This window comes from Salvelinus alpinus, chromosome 1 (assembly GCF_045679555.1).
Source record: "Salvelinus alpinus chromosome 1, SLU_Salpinus.1, whole genome shotgun sequence".
Lineage (NCBI taxonomy): Eukaryota > Metazoa > Chordata > Actinopteri > Salmoniformes > Salmonidae > Salvelinus > Salvelinus alpinus.
Genome location: NC_092086.1, coordinates 27714088 through 27730264, shown reverse-complemented (window position 1 = coordinate 27730264; position 16177 = coordinate 27714088). Strand labels below are relative to the sequence as shown.

The following is a 16177-nucleotide window of genomic DNA, read 5'->3' as shown; positions in this document are numbered from 1 at the left end:
GGGTAACATTTACATGGAGGTTGTCGTGTCCTTACTATCATTAACTGAAGACTTAGTTTTTATCAAAGATTCTCTGTAATTATTATTACGCGATTAAACTGTCTTCTGATTAATGAATTCTTCTTTACCTCACGTTAGTCTCATTCCAAACGTCTTAAATTGTTGGTTATCTGCACGAACCCAGGTTTCACTATGAGTCATCCATACATCAATTGTCTTAAATCATTTATTTATTAACTAACTAAACAATCACAGAAGTGCACACACAAACAAACAAAGTAAATATGGTTACAAGAAATGATAAGGGAATGTGCCCTAGTGGGCTAAATCGGCATGCCGGCTTGTTAGACAAAAGGGGAGTGGGGGTCAGCTGAGAAGTCACTACAGAGCTGATAATTATAACAATTGAAATGCTAATCCTTTGCACATGAACGCTCACTCATTCGGGAACAATTGCAATCAATATATATATTTACGCTCAGTGTGTCGTCGGGGTCTCTGTTGAAAAGTTTGTTTCTGTTGGAGAGTTTGTCCGCCCTCTCTGTCGTGGTTAGAATGGATAGTTCAGAGTGACATTCATCGTGGTTAGAATGGATAGTTCAGAGTGACATTCATTCATGTCGTTATGGATAGATGTTTCGGCGGTTGTCGGTCTTTGCGTTCAATGATACCGAATTCTTAGCTGCAGACTAGTAATTAATATCAAAGACTCGATAGTCTAACAGTTTAACCACGTGGGATGGTTAAAAGATTCAGCAGTCTGGTCTCAAACCTTGGACCTCTCGTTATCGAGGTAAGCTGGTCTGCAACCTTTATCCTCTCGTAATTGAGAGCAACATGGTCTGTTGATAGAAAACCCAGGTGGGGTTTTATTCGGAACATCGAAAAGGGCGGTCATGACGCCCGGTCAAATCAAATCAAATGTTATTTGTCACATACACATGGTTAGCAGATGTTAATGCGAGTGTAGCGAAATGCTTGTGCTTCTAGTTCCGACAATGCAGTAATAACCAACAAGTAATCTAACCTAACAATTCCACAACTACTACCTTATACACACAAGTGTAACAGGATAAAGAATATGTACATAAAGATATATGAATGAGTGATGGTACAGAACGGCATAGGCAAGATGCAGTAGATGGTATAGTGTACAGTCTATACATATGAGATGATGCCCCTGGGGGCGTGCCAAGGACTTAGTGAAACTTTTTAGGGAATTGGAGTTTCCTTCATTAAACAGTGCAAAATCACATTACACAATTTCACAAACAGTTCCATCCTCACTCATTCATATTATACAACAATTAGATGTTAGCCTCATATCTGAGGCTATTATATAAACAGCGTTATGGTAATGTGGCCGTATTGTCTCCCATGAGTTTCACAAAATTGTACCAAACGGACCAGTTCGTAGCTGGATTCTTCACCGATCTTTTATACCTTCTCCAGAACATAATGTTGTTCGGACCTCAAGTTCTGTGAGGTGGAAGAAATTCCTTTGTTCTCTTCTATGAAAACTCTACTCTCTCTCTATACTGTGGCCATGAGGAGATAATCTCCTCCAGGAATTTACGACCTCTCTGACCACAGCAGCCTGGGTGTAGGAGACAGGGAGAGGGGGATGGGGCTTGCTGTACCCAAAGAGGGCAACGTCATGACAAGGTATACATAACACCTTATGAAACCAATCATAACACCTTTATGACAGTTTCAATATCATGCATAACAACCTTTATAACACATGTATTCAACATAATTTATAAGGAGTTTTCAAAATGAAACTCCCTTTAAATAAAATTGTATTCATACGTTGTAAAATTGAAATGTGTATCTTTACTGTCACTGTACCAAAACTCCTTACACACTATTCAAGCAACAGGCTGGGAGCAGCACAGAGCCACAATGGCAGTAAGAGATGGCAGCAGCCCCGGGTTTAGTATATTTCAAATACAAGACATAGCTGTGCCTGATTGATCTTGCCTGGTGCGCTCTAGTCTTGTTTATATTGTGGGAGGCAACCCGTCTGCCTAGGGAGACTAGGCGAGCTCCACTGACTAATCATTGGAATAGCACCAAAAGTGCAGACCCCACATGCCTAAGATTTTAAATACTATCTGAACCAAGGTCTGGATGGCACCTGAGTAATTGTTTACCATTGTAATGTGTTAGTAAGCCATCTATAGCTGTGACCTGAAGACTAGCTCCACAAACTAATGCCTATGTCAGCAGGCTAACACAATGTTGTGGTGTGCAGGAGATCTGGGCTTCAACCCATCCTCTTAGTAACACCAGTAACCATCTGGTTACTCCCACCAGATTTTTCTACTAAAATAAACTTTTGTACTTTAATGAAAAGGGACTTCTTTTGAAGAGCCCTTATAGGCCTAATGCAGTTGAAGAATGACCCAGTTGTTTCTTTAAGTTTCTATTTCCTGACGTTTGTTTCTTTAAGTTTCTATTTCCTGACGATTCTTTCTTTAAGTTTCTATTTCCTGACGTTTCTTTCTTGAAGTTTCGATTTCCTGAAGTTTCTATTTCCTGTTCAGCACAACCCTCATAGTTTCAGTGTTATAACTGTTGCAACAGAATTAACTCATTAAGTACCATATCTGATTGGAGAGAAATACTTTATGACAATATGTATCAAACAGTTAAATAAGTGTATGCACCAAGGATAGGATAGTTATGTTCATTATTATTCAATACATTGTCAGCCCCATAACATCACACTTACTCTTTAAAAGTTAAAAAGGACAGACTTTATTCAAACGCATGGGGGGCATTAGGACAAAGTGCATGTCTGTGTGGACTGCCCTTGCAGAAGACACACCCTGTTGCTATGCCCGGAAAATAAAAGCAACCACACTGTCAAGTAGTCACTTCATATGGTGAATACCACTTCAGCCGTCAGTTTCAAGGTGAGCAGAATGAAATGTACTTAAACATTGTGGAACATTTGTATTTTGTAAGAAGCTAATTGAATGACACAATAATCATAAAGGCTTTTAAAAGTGCAATGTGATTTAGTTGTGGATTCAAAAGTGTATAATTACTAAGATTATCACAATCTACAACGTTACCATTAAACATTACCATTTCATCTCTAGAATCTCTGTATAAAACCAATACATTTTTAATGACTCACTATTTAACTTTATTCAGCTATTAAGAATGATATCTGCATGAACTTTTAGTGAACAACATTTTGTTACGATTGCACAGAATTTAAGGTATTTATATATAAAATATAGAAACAAGAACTGGAATTGAATTGTTTATGATTTGGAATCTGGACTCAGAAATGTTAACTGTCGTTCCTTAATGTTTTGTTATGCAAATGGTAAAAGGTGTGTAGAGAAGAGTCATTGAACTCCTGCAGGAATTATAGGGTGAGAAACACATGCAATTACATGTGTTTCAAACTTTTAAATTAAGTTCATATACTTCCAACTAATGAAAGTTAAACATAGAACATTTTATTTTAAAGAGGAAGTTCTGAGGTTCCTGGTTGAAGTGATTGTCAAAGCTGACAAACCTGTCTTTGATCAATACTGCGCTGAATATCAAGTTCATGTATGAGGGTAGATAAGCACCCATCTGAATCCCCGTTTACACCTTGTGCTAACATATCAAGGTGACCCAATCACTTTCTGATCAAGGTTTCTTGTTTCTACACATGGTATTTTATATGTTTATTAGCCATCCACCTTGTTTACAGTGTGACTTGATTTCCTGATCCCTCCCTATATGCAAATTATTTCAAATAAATTGTTTCAAAATAATGATTATTTTATGTTAATACAATTAATGATGCCTTAGGTCAAAGGTGCCACCTGTCAATGATTTTAGAGGGGGTATAATGATGATTTAAATTGTTTGATCATCCAGTAAGATATCCAGATACAATACCTAATTACCTCATAAGGAGGTCAGGAAGATCTGATCACAATCAGTTATTTTAATCATCTACGCCTGTCTAAAAATCTAAATGTGGACAAGATGAGGACACACAATGCATGTTAGCACCAGGTATAAACAGGGCTTGAATGATTTCATTGTAAATAATTTGCCAAGTGCAAAAAATAAGGCTTATTGAGATCAACGATTAATTTTTCACTTTTGCCTTGATAACCCTTCCTTTTATTTTCCTCTCTCAAAGATGCCGAAATGAAATGACATACAGTGTCTATAAGATGGGTAAGTCAGATGCATCAAACTGTCAAATACTTTTATACTGTGTGTAGTTTTACAGAACATTGAATGAATATCTATCAGTGAAATTTGGATTCTGTTTCTGATCAATTCTATACATTAAGTAGAGATTGCCTAGATACGTTTAGCTCCAAGTTTCATCCATTTTAAATTATTGGCCAAAGTTTTATAATGACCTGGAATAAGAAAAGAAAACGTAATGTGTCACAGTTCTTAAGCCTAGTCATGAAATGTAATCAGAGAGGAATGGCTATTATCCATCATCTGATGAATGTTTAAATATAAATATGTAAACCGGCTATGTTGTTCATTCATGAATTGAGATGGCTTTTGCGTCCCTCTCTTTGCAACCATGAAAAACACTTTAAAATTACAAATAGTTAGACATTCAATGGATCATTATTAATTATTTTCTGACTATTATTTGTATTAATTTCATTTTAATTCACTACCTGAACTGACTAAATTGAATTCACCCCAATCCTGATGCAAATATTGATATACCATGAACATTAAGTCTTACATGGGTGAGTATTATTTTTTACAGAGTGGAAGGAATTACCATGTGGCGAATGGACAGAATCCCATGTGAGCTCCTGGTTAAAATCCATTGGAGTGAAAGAGAAGTACATTCTGAAACTGTATGAAGAGGAGGTTACAGGACCTGCATTAATTGAGTTACAGGAAAAGTATCTACGGGATACAATTGAAATGAAAGGCGGCCAAATCCAACTAATGCTGCACAAACGAGATGAACTTTTGAAACCAGTACCACAAAAAACAAAAGCAGTCAGTAGCACACAGAGAGATAACAGCAATGTTGAATCTAGTGCTGTTTTCACACAAGAATCTAAAGACAACGTTTCGAGATCCAGTGAAAAAAGTGAAAGTAGACTTGTTTCCATACCAAATGAAGGTGAACCAAAATCGGGCGGTGCATCTTTTCCGCTTTGTGACTTTCGAAAATTTGATGACATTGACAAAGAATTCAGATATGTCAAAAACACAGTACTTCCACCAGAGACCGGAATTGAAAACATGATTGTTCCATGCCATGAATACAAGTCACTGGAAATTGCCCACAAATTGGAGCCACAAAAACTCAAGGTCAAAGTTGCAAGTGAGGTGCTCAGATTTGCATGTGCATGCATGAATATGCGGTCCAATGGCACAATACACTTTGGGATTATGGATAAAGTTAAAGGAATCTACAAACATGGTGAAATCATAGGAATACCAGTTGAAAACCAAGATTTATTTGTGGATGCATTAGACTACATTGAAAAGAGCTTCAGAGGATCAAACCATCAGTGTGATGCCAGGAAATGCATAAGGAACCCAAAGTTCATTGAGGTAATTGACAAGGAGGCCAGTGAAACAACCTGGATCATTGAATTTGATGTTGTCCCAAAGGCAAAAATGGTAAAAGGCAAACTGTACAGTGTCACTATTCCAAAGTTCAGCGAAAAAGCCAACAAAGTAATCTATGAGGAGAAAGCCACCTACCACAGAGTAGGGGCTAACACACCCCGCATATCAGAGGATGGCCTAATTCATTTCATTCAAGACCTGAGGGACAAAGATCAACAGAGGGAGGAGGCTGAACTCTCAGACAACCAAACAGCTTCTGACTGTAGAGAGGATCAGAAGAGAAAACTCTCCATCCTCCTCACATGTGGAAAAAAGTACATGGATGACTCAATGTTCTATATCATCGTGACAAACAAACTTAAACAAGAACATCTTGAGAACATCAACTTCTTGACTCACATGAATATATTTTGTGTGTTTGACTTTGACCCAGATTCTAAGACATCGGGTCTATGTGAGAAATATAAAGAGCACCATGCCACAAACCTTCATTTTCTGCATGACTATGCTAATGATAGTGGGCTGAGGACCACTGACTTCATAAACCATTTGAAGCTCTTTGATAAACCAAGCTGGATTTTCTGCAATGGGCGAAGCGATTACCTTGGAGATGAGAAACCTTGTGATGAAAAAACCTGGATGAAAACCAAAAAAAAGCTACTGAAAAGGGCAGTGTCCGTCATCTGCAATGACATCCTTCCTAAAGGGTCATTTGTGGTGGTTTTCTTGCTCATGTCTCAGGTTGAACAGCCACTTGTTGATACATTCCATGAATTCTATGCAGAAATGAATGGTCATGAGGATTTGGCTATAATATCAGAGTCCAAAGAGAACTATAAAAAGTGGTCGAGCCTTGCCCAGGTATCTTGTAGCATGACTGCACTCAAAGAGATCAGTATTGTTGAAATGCCACTGAGTCATGTTGATGCCACTGTTCAAACTATTCAGCCTACAGTTAGTCGACCCACAAGGCGCTTACCAGTCTTCAACAAAGGCTTGTGCTTCTTAAAGCCAGTTGAAGAGGATGAGATTAATTCTTTGGACATAGTCAGTGTTGACCAGTGTGATAACACAAAGGTGGAGTTAATGGACCAAGACAAAATCAACACCATTGAGAAGTATTTCTATCAAGGTGGGAAGATAGACTGGATGAATTTGTGGCTTGCAGACAAAAATCTATGTGGGGAGGTCATCAAGCGAGACGCATACAAAGAAACAAATGACATTCTGGAGAACATTGTACAGGGTAGTCGAGTCAAAAGACCCATCGAGACTGTGAATATATGTCACCATCCTGGCAGTGGTGGGAGTACAGTTGCACGTCAGATCCTCTGGAGTTGGAGGACAAAATTGCGATGTGCAGTTGTTAAACAATCAAAAGAATTCACAACTGTGTGTGAACATGCAGTGCGTCTACGGGAATATGAAGAAAAAGACAAGAACAGCTGTCTACCGGTACTGTTGCTGTTGGAAGATTGCAATGGAGATTATCTGGATGACCTTAGGCGGGAAATAGGCAACGCCATTGCAACAAAAAAAATTAATTCCTCTGTCCTATGTTTTATCCTGCTCATCTGCAAAATGTCCCATGATCCAGAGAGGATGTGCCGAGCATTGCCGTCTCAGACTGTTGCTGTGACACACAAACTGACAGATGGAGAGAAGACTCTCTTCTCAAGGAAACTGGAGAAACTAAAGCTGGACTTTAAACCCGACTTCATTCTCACATTTGTACTGATGAGTGAGGGCTTTAAACCAAGCTACATTGAGGGATTTGTGAAAAATCTGCTGGACAAAATTGATCATTCATCTCTCATCACTCGGCTTATGAGATTTGTAGCATTGTTGAACTGTTACATCCATGACTCCTACATATCTGTGTCACACTGTGAGGCTTCCCTTGGCATAGATATGCACATGGATAAAATCCGTTACCATGCATTTCTGGACTGTCTCAGCGAACAAGCTAGACTTGTTTTCATACACCTTTCACCTTTCAAAGGAGAAAGTCCATTACACATCTCGTCCATACGGATAATTCATCCACTGGTGGCAAAGGAAATTCTGAAGCAGCTCTCTACAACCTTGCCTCAAAGCATGATAGCAATGGATCTACTACAGGACAAATTACTAATGAACCATAGGTTTGGCAAGGATGAATTTTGGAAGTTCATCCAAGTTCTCTTCATCAGACGCAACAAAAAAAGCAGAGGAGATCCTAAAGACAGTTCATTCTCTCCTCTGATTGAACATGTCAGCACTGAAACAGGAGGCATTCAAACGGCTGTTGATCTTTTGATAGCAGCCTACACATCTTTAGGAAAAGATCCATTTGTTGCCCAGCAGCTTGCACGTCTGCTTTACACAAACACAAGATTCAAGGAAGCCCTACAATGGGCTGAAGAGGCAAAAAAAATCCTGCCGTATGATACATTTGTCCTTGACACATTAGGACAGGTGTACAAGCGGTGGTTTTATCACATGCATGACACCCTTGACAAGCAAGAATTACAGCCTGAAAAGGTTACTGAAATCATTGACACTGCTCTGAAAGGAATTTCTGCATTCCGTGCCTCAGAAAAAACACCCTTAAAAAAGACAGTCAGTCTGAACAGCTCCTACTATGGGGAAGTGGATGTTGGATGTAGACTGCTTCAACTCATATCATCAGTTGATGTTTTTTCAACCAAAGGTGGAAATTCTGAGCTGATGAAATATTTGCTGACTGACTCCATACCACAGGCAGTTAAAAACCCTTGGCGGAGTTTCCACAGCCAGTTGAAAGGAATGCAAAAGAGTATTTACCATGCTCTTGAGTGCATTTCTGAAGACCTCAGTTACTTTCAGACAGACATCAGTGACGAGGAAGAGGAACTTGACACAAGAGAGCCTGAACAAGTACACAATCCAAGGAAATGGCTAACAAGGACGAGTGCTGTGTATGCTGGCTTTTTTTGTAATGTTTCTGATCTAGGCAACCCAATGCCTGACAACATTGATGATGAAATAGCCACTAATGCTGAAATAGCCAACCCATTCCAAAGACAAATGAAAATTTACAAGCTAGGAGGAGGAAACGTCACGTCCATCCTGTCATTACTCTATGATCAGAAGACAGAGAGATCTGCTAAAAAGCTGGAGGCAATAATTAGCATGTATCCAGAAAACCTCAAAAGGAATGACCTTAACCAGACAGAACTAGTCAACTTCATCTTTTGTCAGATAGCTCTTGCTTGTGCTTTACCTGGCTCATCAAAGCTACTTTTACCTCAACAACTCCAAGATCTCAGCATGAGATTTAACACAGAGGGAAAAAACATTTCAACAGCTAGTGCTCTCTTTCTTCTCTTACTTCTGCACTGGCCAGAGGAGCCAAGCAGAGAGAACACTAATCCAGCTCATAGCCAAGTCCTCATGTCAGCAATTGATGCCCTTCAGAGACTTTATGAGCTCAAAATTCAGCATGTTCCTCCAAGAAAGAGTAGAATAGCGACCCACTTCTTTCTTGGAAAGGCAAGGGGTCTGTACAAGATTGTCCACAAGGGTCTGATTGAAAAGCACATAAAAGGAAATCTCAGTGAAAGAAGAATGAAGTGGCTCGGAGGTGAGGTGTGGACAACCCCCGAGGTTGTACGATTGCTGAAACGTGTTGAAGGATGGACAGAAAATGGACACCTGTTTGTTCAGGGTACAACCAAAGGGAGCAAGATCAGGGTCATTCCACGGTATTCAGCCTCTCTACCAAATGCAAACGAAAATGTCACTTTCTACCTAGGCTTTTCTTTTGATGGGGTGCTTGCTTTTGACATTCAAGTTTTGGACTAATCTAACAGGTCTAAGGATTAATGCTACAAACCACAAGCATTAATACAAAATAAGCTCCCAAAGTGATCGCCTACTACATTATCTAAGAGCTGTTACGAGATATTGCCAGTCAATAGGTGACACTGCTGTTTTATCTGAGTTTGGTATTCTATTTTAGCAGTGAGCCAAGTGAGGCACTGTTTCCTATGCACTGCATGGAGTTGTATGCATGCTACCTGATGATGCTGAAGTAAAGACACTTATGTGAACCATACCTTACTCTTGTATTGTATAATAAGTACATAAAACATGTCAAAAGTCAGAATCAAAAGATATGTCCTCAACGGAGAAAAGCATTCTATGAAGGGCCTTGCCCACTAGCTAGCCAACAACGAACGCAAAGAAGAAACAAATGGTTAACCTGGCAATTCCTATATCAGAGCCCAAGGACATGAAGAGCGATATATATAATAACTGGACATTATTTCGAGCCCAATGGTAAAACTGTGAGATATCTACCTGTCTGGAAAAAAAGTAAGAAACGGTCTGCATAACAACTCAGTGATGGGAAAGGACCTGTTACAGCGGCATCTGAATATGCCTGAAGCAGAGAGAACGGACCTGTAAAAAATGATTGAGGCGCTACAGAAACACTTTGAACCATCCAGAAACGTAATCTACGAGAGGTTCAATGCTTGTCAACAAAGTCAATGTGAAACAGTACAGCAGTACATTGCAAATCTGAGGAAGCTAGCAGACACGGGATTGTTGGCGCATTACGAGGGGAACTAATCCGTGACAGGCTTGTCATCGGCACTAAGAATCTTGGTGCGCACGCATGCATGCTCCGAGAACTAGAGCTCACACTGAACAAAGCCATTGACGTGTCGTTCAAGTGAACAAGCACAAATGCAAATCAAGAAAATGGGAGGAGGTAAACCAAAGACTGTAAAATAAATGATGCTGTACCTCCCAGGAGCGATGTTCAGAATCAAAAGGCCAAATTTATGGTCAAAGTTTACAGGGGTTATTAACAAAAATAGACAGACAAAAGACTCACCCAGTCATTACTGTAGTTCAGTACATGCCAAAGCCAAATGCCCAGCATTCTGTGTCACCTGTAAAGCATGCCGCAAACAAAACCATTTTGCCAGGGTTTGTAAACAAGCAAACGTCAACTCAATCTAGTAGATGAATACAATGTGTCAGATGACCAAACAACAGAAGTGAATACAACAGCCTTGCCTATGCAGCTACCATGATGGATACATATTCCACTGGAAGAAAAGATTACAAAGGCCATACATTCAATGGACAATGACAAAATCATCACAAAAGAGCTAACAACGTGGATCAGCAACATGGTCGTCATTGAAAAGCCAGACAAACTACGAATCTGTATGTACACCCAGTGCATTCAACCTTACTGAGATTGCACTACCAGATGCCCACCATATAAGAGATTATACCAGAGATATCCAAAGTATTCTCAGTACTCAACACCAAAGATATCCATTGGCAAGTCAAACTTGATGAAGCGAGCAGCTATCTAACAACTTTCTGGACACCGATAAGCAGGTATAGATGGCTGAGAATGCAATTTGGAATCAAGCCAGCAGCTGGAGAATACCAGCGCAGGCAGCGTGAAGCACTACAGGTACTAAAAGGAGTGAGTGTCATCGTAGAGGATATTCTACCCTATGGATGTGGCGGCACAAATGAGAAGAAGTGAGAACAAGCGACGGCAGATCCCAACAGAAACCACACAGCTCTACTGCAGAGAGCCAGAGATATCAATCTGAAGTTGAACACAAATAAACTCAGGTTAAAGCTACCTAGTGTGCTGTAGCATGGGTCATCTTCTCACCACAGAGGGCCTTCGCCCCTGACCCAGAAAAGACAACAGCTGTTCAAAACATACAGAGAGGGACCGACGTCAACTCACTGCAGCGGCTGTAAGAGTTTGTGAACTATCTTGAAAAATCAAAAGGAAAACTCTGCACACTGCTGTTCATGCTTGCAGCTTATTTTATTGTTACAACGTTGCCCCTTAGATCTTCATCAGGCATCCATGACCTAAGGGTCGAAATGTTGTAACAATAAAATCTCCTGGGAGCATGAACAGCAGTGTGCAGCGTTTTTATTTAGCATGTATTCACCTAGAACTCCAGCACCTACAAAGAAGTACCTGGATGTGGGTATGTTCTTCAGCTTTTGTTTGTGAACTATCTTCAAAATTCATGCCCCACCTATCTGATGTGTGGGAGTCGCATAGACGACTGATTGACAAGGACATTGAATGGACATGGCTACCACAGCATGATGCAGCAGTTGGGACTATTAAACAGTTAGTCACACAACATCCAGTGCTTAACTAATACAACCTGAATGATGAAGTCACACTCCAGTGCGATGCCAGTGAGACAGGCCTTGGCGTAGCCCTTCTGCAGAAAGGAAAACCTGAATGCATTTGCCTCGAGAACATTAATATGCACAGATTGAGAAAGACTGTCTCACCATTGTTTTTGCATGTGACAAGTTTGATCAGTATCTGCATGGCAGGTAGTTCGTCACAAAGTGACTACACAAGCCACTCATGACAGTCTTCAAGAAATTCCTACTCACAGCACCCAAACGACTGCAGAAAATGTTGCTTAGGCTACAAAGATACCAGCTCCATGTGCAACACAAACAAGGCAAAGAACTACAAGCTGACTTCCTGTCCAGAACTGCTCAATCAATCCCAGAGCACAGTCAAACACAAACACCAGCCAGTCTACGCTATGGCCCTGGCCACAACTGACCTGGAACAGGTGGATCACACCGTGATGTGAACATCTCAACTTAGACACAAGTCACACTCAAATCAACAAAGGCTGGTCCGGAAGTTCAGAACCAAATAGCCTGTGAGTTACACTGAGAGATTTCTGGACACACAAAGAGGAGCATATGTTTCTTTCGCGTTGCGAACAACAGATGTTGACCTGGTATGTAAACAAATCATCTGTGTCAAGAAACTATCAGTCTCATGACACCAGAATGGCAGGTGTCAATGGGAGTTTCCTGATATTAGTGTACACCTATATCAAGAAACTCCACGATATGCGGTCTGCTACCTACACCATATTCTGTTTTCTGGCCATGGATTACGGAGGATGTAAAGCTCTTCATCAGCAAATGTGTCACCTGCAACTCCATTCAGAAGAGACAGCAAATGGAGACACTCTTCCCCACCAAATCCCTCCACTCCCATGGTCCAAGGTCAGAATGGACTCACATTCAGCAAAACCAACTACCTCATCATCGTGGATTATTAGTCTGACTATTGGGAGCTGGACGAGCTGACTGACTCCCTCAGCCACCATAATTTAATTCTGCAAAAGGCAGTTCAGCAAACATGGCGTTGCCCACAATGTTGTCTCTGGTAATGCCCCCCCCCCCCCCTTTTTCCCGGAATGGATTTCCCTAAATGTGCTGATGAGTAGGTCTTTAGACATGTGATATCATCACCTTGCCATGAGATGTTGCCAGTCAATAGGTGGCGCGGCTCTTACGTTTATCTGAGTTTGGTATTCTATTGTACCAGTGAGCCAAGTGAGGCACTGTTTACTATGCACTGAAATGGTGTTGTATGCATGCTAACCGATGATGCTTAAGTTAAGACACTACATGAACAATGCCTTACTCTTGTATTGTATAATCAGTACATTAAACAAGAGCTAGTAAATGTTTTGAAACAGTGATATTTTGAGATGACTAAGAAGTAATTTGTAAAAGCAGAGGGTTTTATATAAGTCCCTTTTTGAATAAAGTGCAAATATATAATGAATACTGTTGTTGTATGTATAGCAATTCTTTACTGTCCATATATTACAAGCAGTTTTGTGTTTATGTACATGTAAATGTGTGTGTAGGTTCATGTATGTATTCAATGCACAGTACCTTGATTTGTTATCATTGAACCTTATCGTCAATTAAAGGAATATAATGTTTAAAAGTAGCCTTTCCATGTCACTTAGCTAGCTTTTTATTATATAGTATACTAAAACCTCATGTACAGTGTCATGATGTGGCCCTTTCTGGGTGTAGATCATGGCAAGCTGATTATGGCAAAATGGAATGAACTTTGAACTCTTATTCACTAAAGAAGAAGTTATACATCCTAGAAGTCCAGTTATTAGCTGCAGCTGTAAACGTACGTGTCCTAGGAAAGGAGACAATCTCTTCAGAACGACAGGGTACTACAACGTATTCCGATCTACCACACGACAACAGGGTACAACGTATCGACCAGAAATATTCTTCAAAGGACAAGGGCGATCTCTACTGGGCAAACCAGCCTTCCATCTTCGACCCATCTATCAAAGTGCAGCTCAGTGTAAATATATGTCTAACATTTTACTTTTCCGAATGGGCGATTATTGGGATGCATAAGATTCTGTATTTACGACAGCATAGCTTCACAAGGTGCAATAGAGACCCAATAATTTTGTTCCCCAGTCTTCCTGCTCTTTCATTCCAACACTAACCCCCTTTCTTTGTGTAACCAGCCGTCATATCGGTTTCATCCGCTAGGGACGTTTTCTTTCATGACATGATTAGTAATCAATGTATAATCCATCCTGTGTATATGTAATTCTGTGTGATTATTTAGGTATTTAGTTAGTTTATTTAGTAAATAAATAATTAAGCCAATTTTTGTATTGCTGATTCAACTTGTTAGCCAGGGTTCATGAAGATGACCAAGGATTTTACGATGTTCAGATGAGACTGAATAAGGTGACGATTAATAACTGACTGCTATTGATATAAAAGATCATCAGATCTTTAAGAGTGGTTTGGGGAGATAGTAGCTCTATATAAACGAATTATTCCGTGTTGCCCCGACTTCCTAGTTAATTAAATTTACGTGATTAGTTTAATCAGGTAATAATAATTACAGAGAATTGATTTGATAAAATAGCAAGTCTTCATTTAATCCATAGCCAGAGACACGACAACAGATATCTACTAAGTGTGCATGGAGTACTGTTGGCTACTCCATGGGAAAAATGAACAGTTTATGGTTACTCAGATGTAACACCTTATCTTGGAACCTATGTTTACTATGGGTACTTAATAACTTATAATGTGTGGTGGACACATCTTACTTTATCCTAATATCATCAACCATATTATTTCCTATATCGCACTGTGAAAGTGTGAAATGTATACTGTATATTGTCTGTACCTGCAGTGTTGCAACACACCTTACTGTATCTTCTGGAAAAACATGTCATGGGTAAACACAATCATAACACTTGACATGGTTTATTACATTATTTATTTATTATTTACTTATCTAATCAATTCATATTGTTTTATTATTATTAAAAAGCTGAATTGCCAGTTCATACAGAATAGGCTATTACCTAAAACAGGAATGAGTCATCTTCTCAGTTGTGCAGGTCACACCCTTAATTATTAGAGCGGTCTTCACACATTTTACAATTCAACATGAAATGATACTGTACACCACAGACTCTGGACTGGGAAAGGTTCAGGATCCAGTTACTATTAACTGTTGTAAGAAAGATATTGATACAGAAAGAATAGTCCTACACATATCGTCTTCGAATATAGAATAGTCTGGGGTAGGGGGGGGCAGGGGCCTTCAACCTTTTCTCGGCCAGGGACCCCCACCCAGGCAAACGGACAACCCAGGGACCCCCATCATATGTGAACAAAAAAACATTTTGCGTCTTGTCTTATCATCAGGTGAATGTAAGCATTTCACTGTAAGGTCTACTACGCCTGTTGTATTCGGCGCATTTGACAAATTAAATTTGATTTGATAATGGAAGAAGAAGTAGCTTAATCAACATTTTAAAATATATAGATTCAGTTGATGGTTTTTCATTATTTTGACATCCCCACATTATAATTGGAAGAGGAAGTGTAAACTCTAACATAGCCTATTAGCTAGAAAAATTACTCCAAACACATTTTCACTAATAGCATCTTTTAGCTGGTTAAACAAAGGTTTGCCACATGTATGTAATTCAAAATGTGTTTATTCTGTTGTTGCTAGCGATATCCATAAAAACATTGAAATAAAAAAAACATTTTTATTTTTGCCGGACCCCAGGATGAATACCCCTGGTCTAAAGAATCAAGCCTTAAATATTATAATAAATCATATTAACATGTAAGGATGAGTTCTGTTGCTATGACTTTGCAATGGCTGTGGAAAAACTGGCTAAAATAATATACATCAATGCTCAGATATTGCATGAACATTGCCTTCCACTCACACCTTAAAGGCCTAGTGCAGTCAAAACTGTGATTTTTGTCTTTTATATATATTTCCACACTATGAGGTTGGAATAATATTGTGAAACTGTGAAAATTATGATAATGTCCTTCTAGTGTAAGAGCTCTTTTAAAAGACCGCCTGAAATGTCAGCTTGTTTTGGTGGGATGGAGTTTTGGTCTGACTGGTGACATCACCAGGTGGTAAATTAATTAATAAACCAATCAAATCATCATAGAACCAATTTTAATTAAGACCAAAATTGTCATACGTGAACAGAATAACAAACAAAAAGACATGGTATATTTTTTAGATGACAACCTTTATAATGAAAGGTAGCAGCTAAGTATGATCATTTTCTTTCTTCAATGTCTCTTCCTCATTATGAAAGTAGAATGTACAGTATATTATCATTACTTGTTTTTCTACTAGCAGAGCAGGAGAAGAGTAAAAGGGTGCAATGTCCACACCTATAGAAGAGAACTTCAGTAGCGG

At 39.4% G+C, this 16177-nt stretch overlaps 2 protein-coding genes across 8 annotated transcripts in view; one reads left to right on the top strand and one right to left on the bottom strand.

Moving 5' to 3' along the window:
* Nucleotides 1-16177, bottom strand: part of rhot1a (ras homolog family member T1a) — a 63526-nt gene that overhangs the window by 5135 nt on the left and 42214 nt on the right. The gene's annotated exons all lie outside the window — the stretch shown is intronic.
* LOC139572562 (sterile alpha motif domain-containing protein 9-like) lies at nucleotides 2844-14694 on the top strand. 2 transcript variants are annotated; one of them, XM_071395282.1, is made up of 3 exons: nucleotides 2844-2921; nucleotides 4163-4200; nucleotides 4763-14694. In XM_071395282.1, exons 2-3 carry the CDS (start codon nucleotides 4176-4178, stop codon nucleotides 9409-9411), a joined length of 4674 nt encoding a protein of 1557 aa, XP_071251383.1. In that variant the 5' UTR covers nucleotides 2844-2921; nucleotides 4163-4175; the 3' UTR covers nucleotides 9412-14694. The 2 variants fall into 2 exon arrangements, with proteins under 2 accessions (XP_071251383.1, XP_071251376.1); XM_071395275.1 differs by lacking the exon at nucleotides 2844-2921 and having other exon boundaries at nucleotides 2973-4200.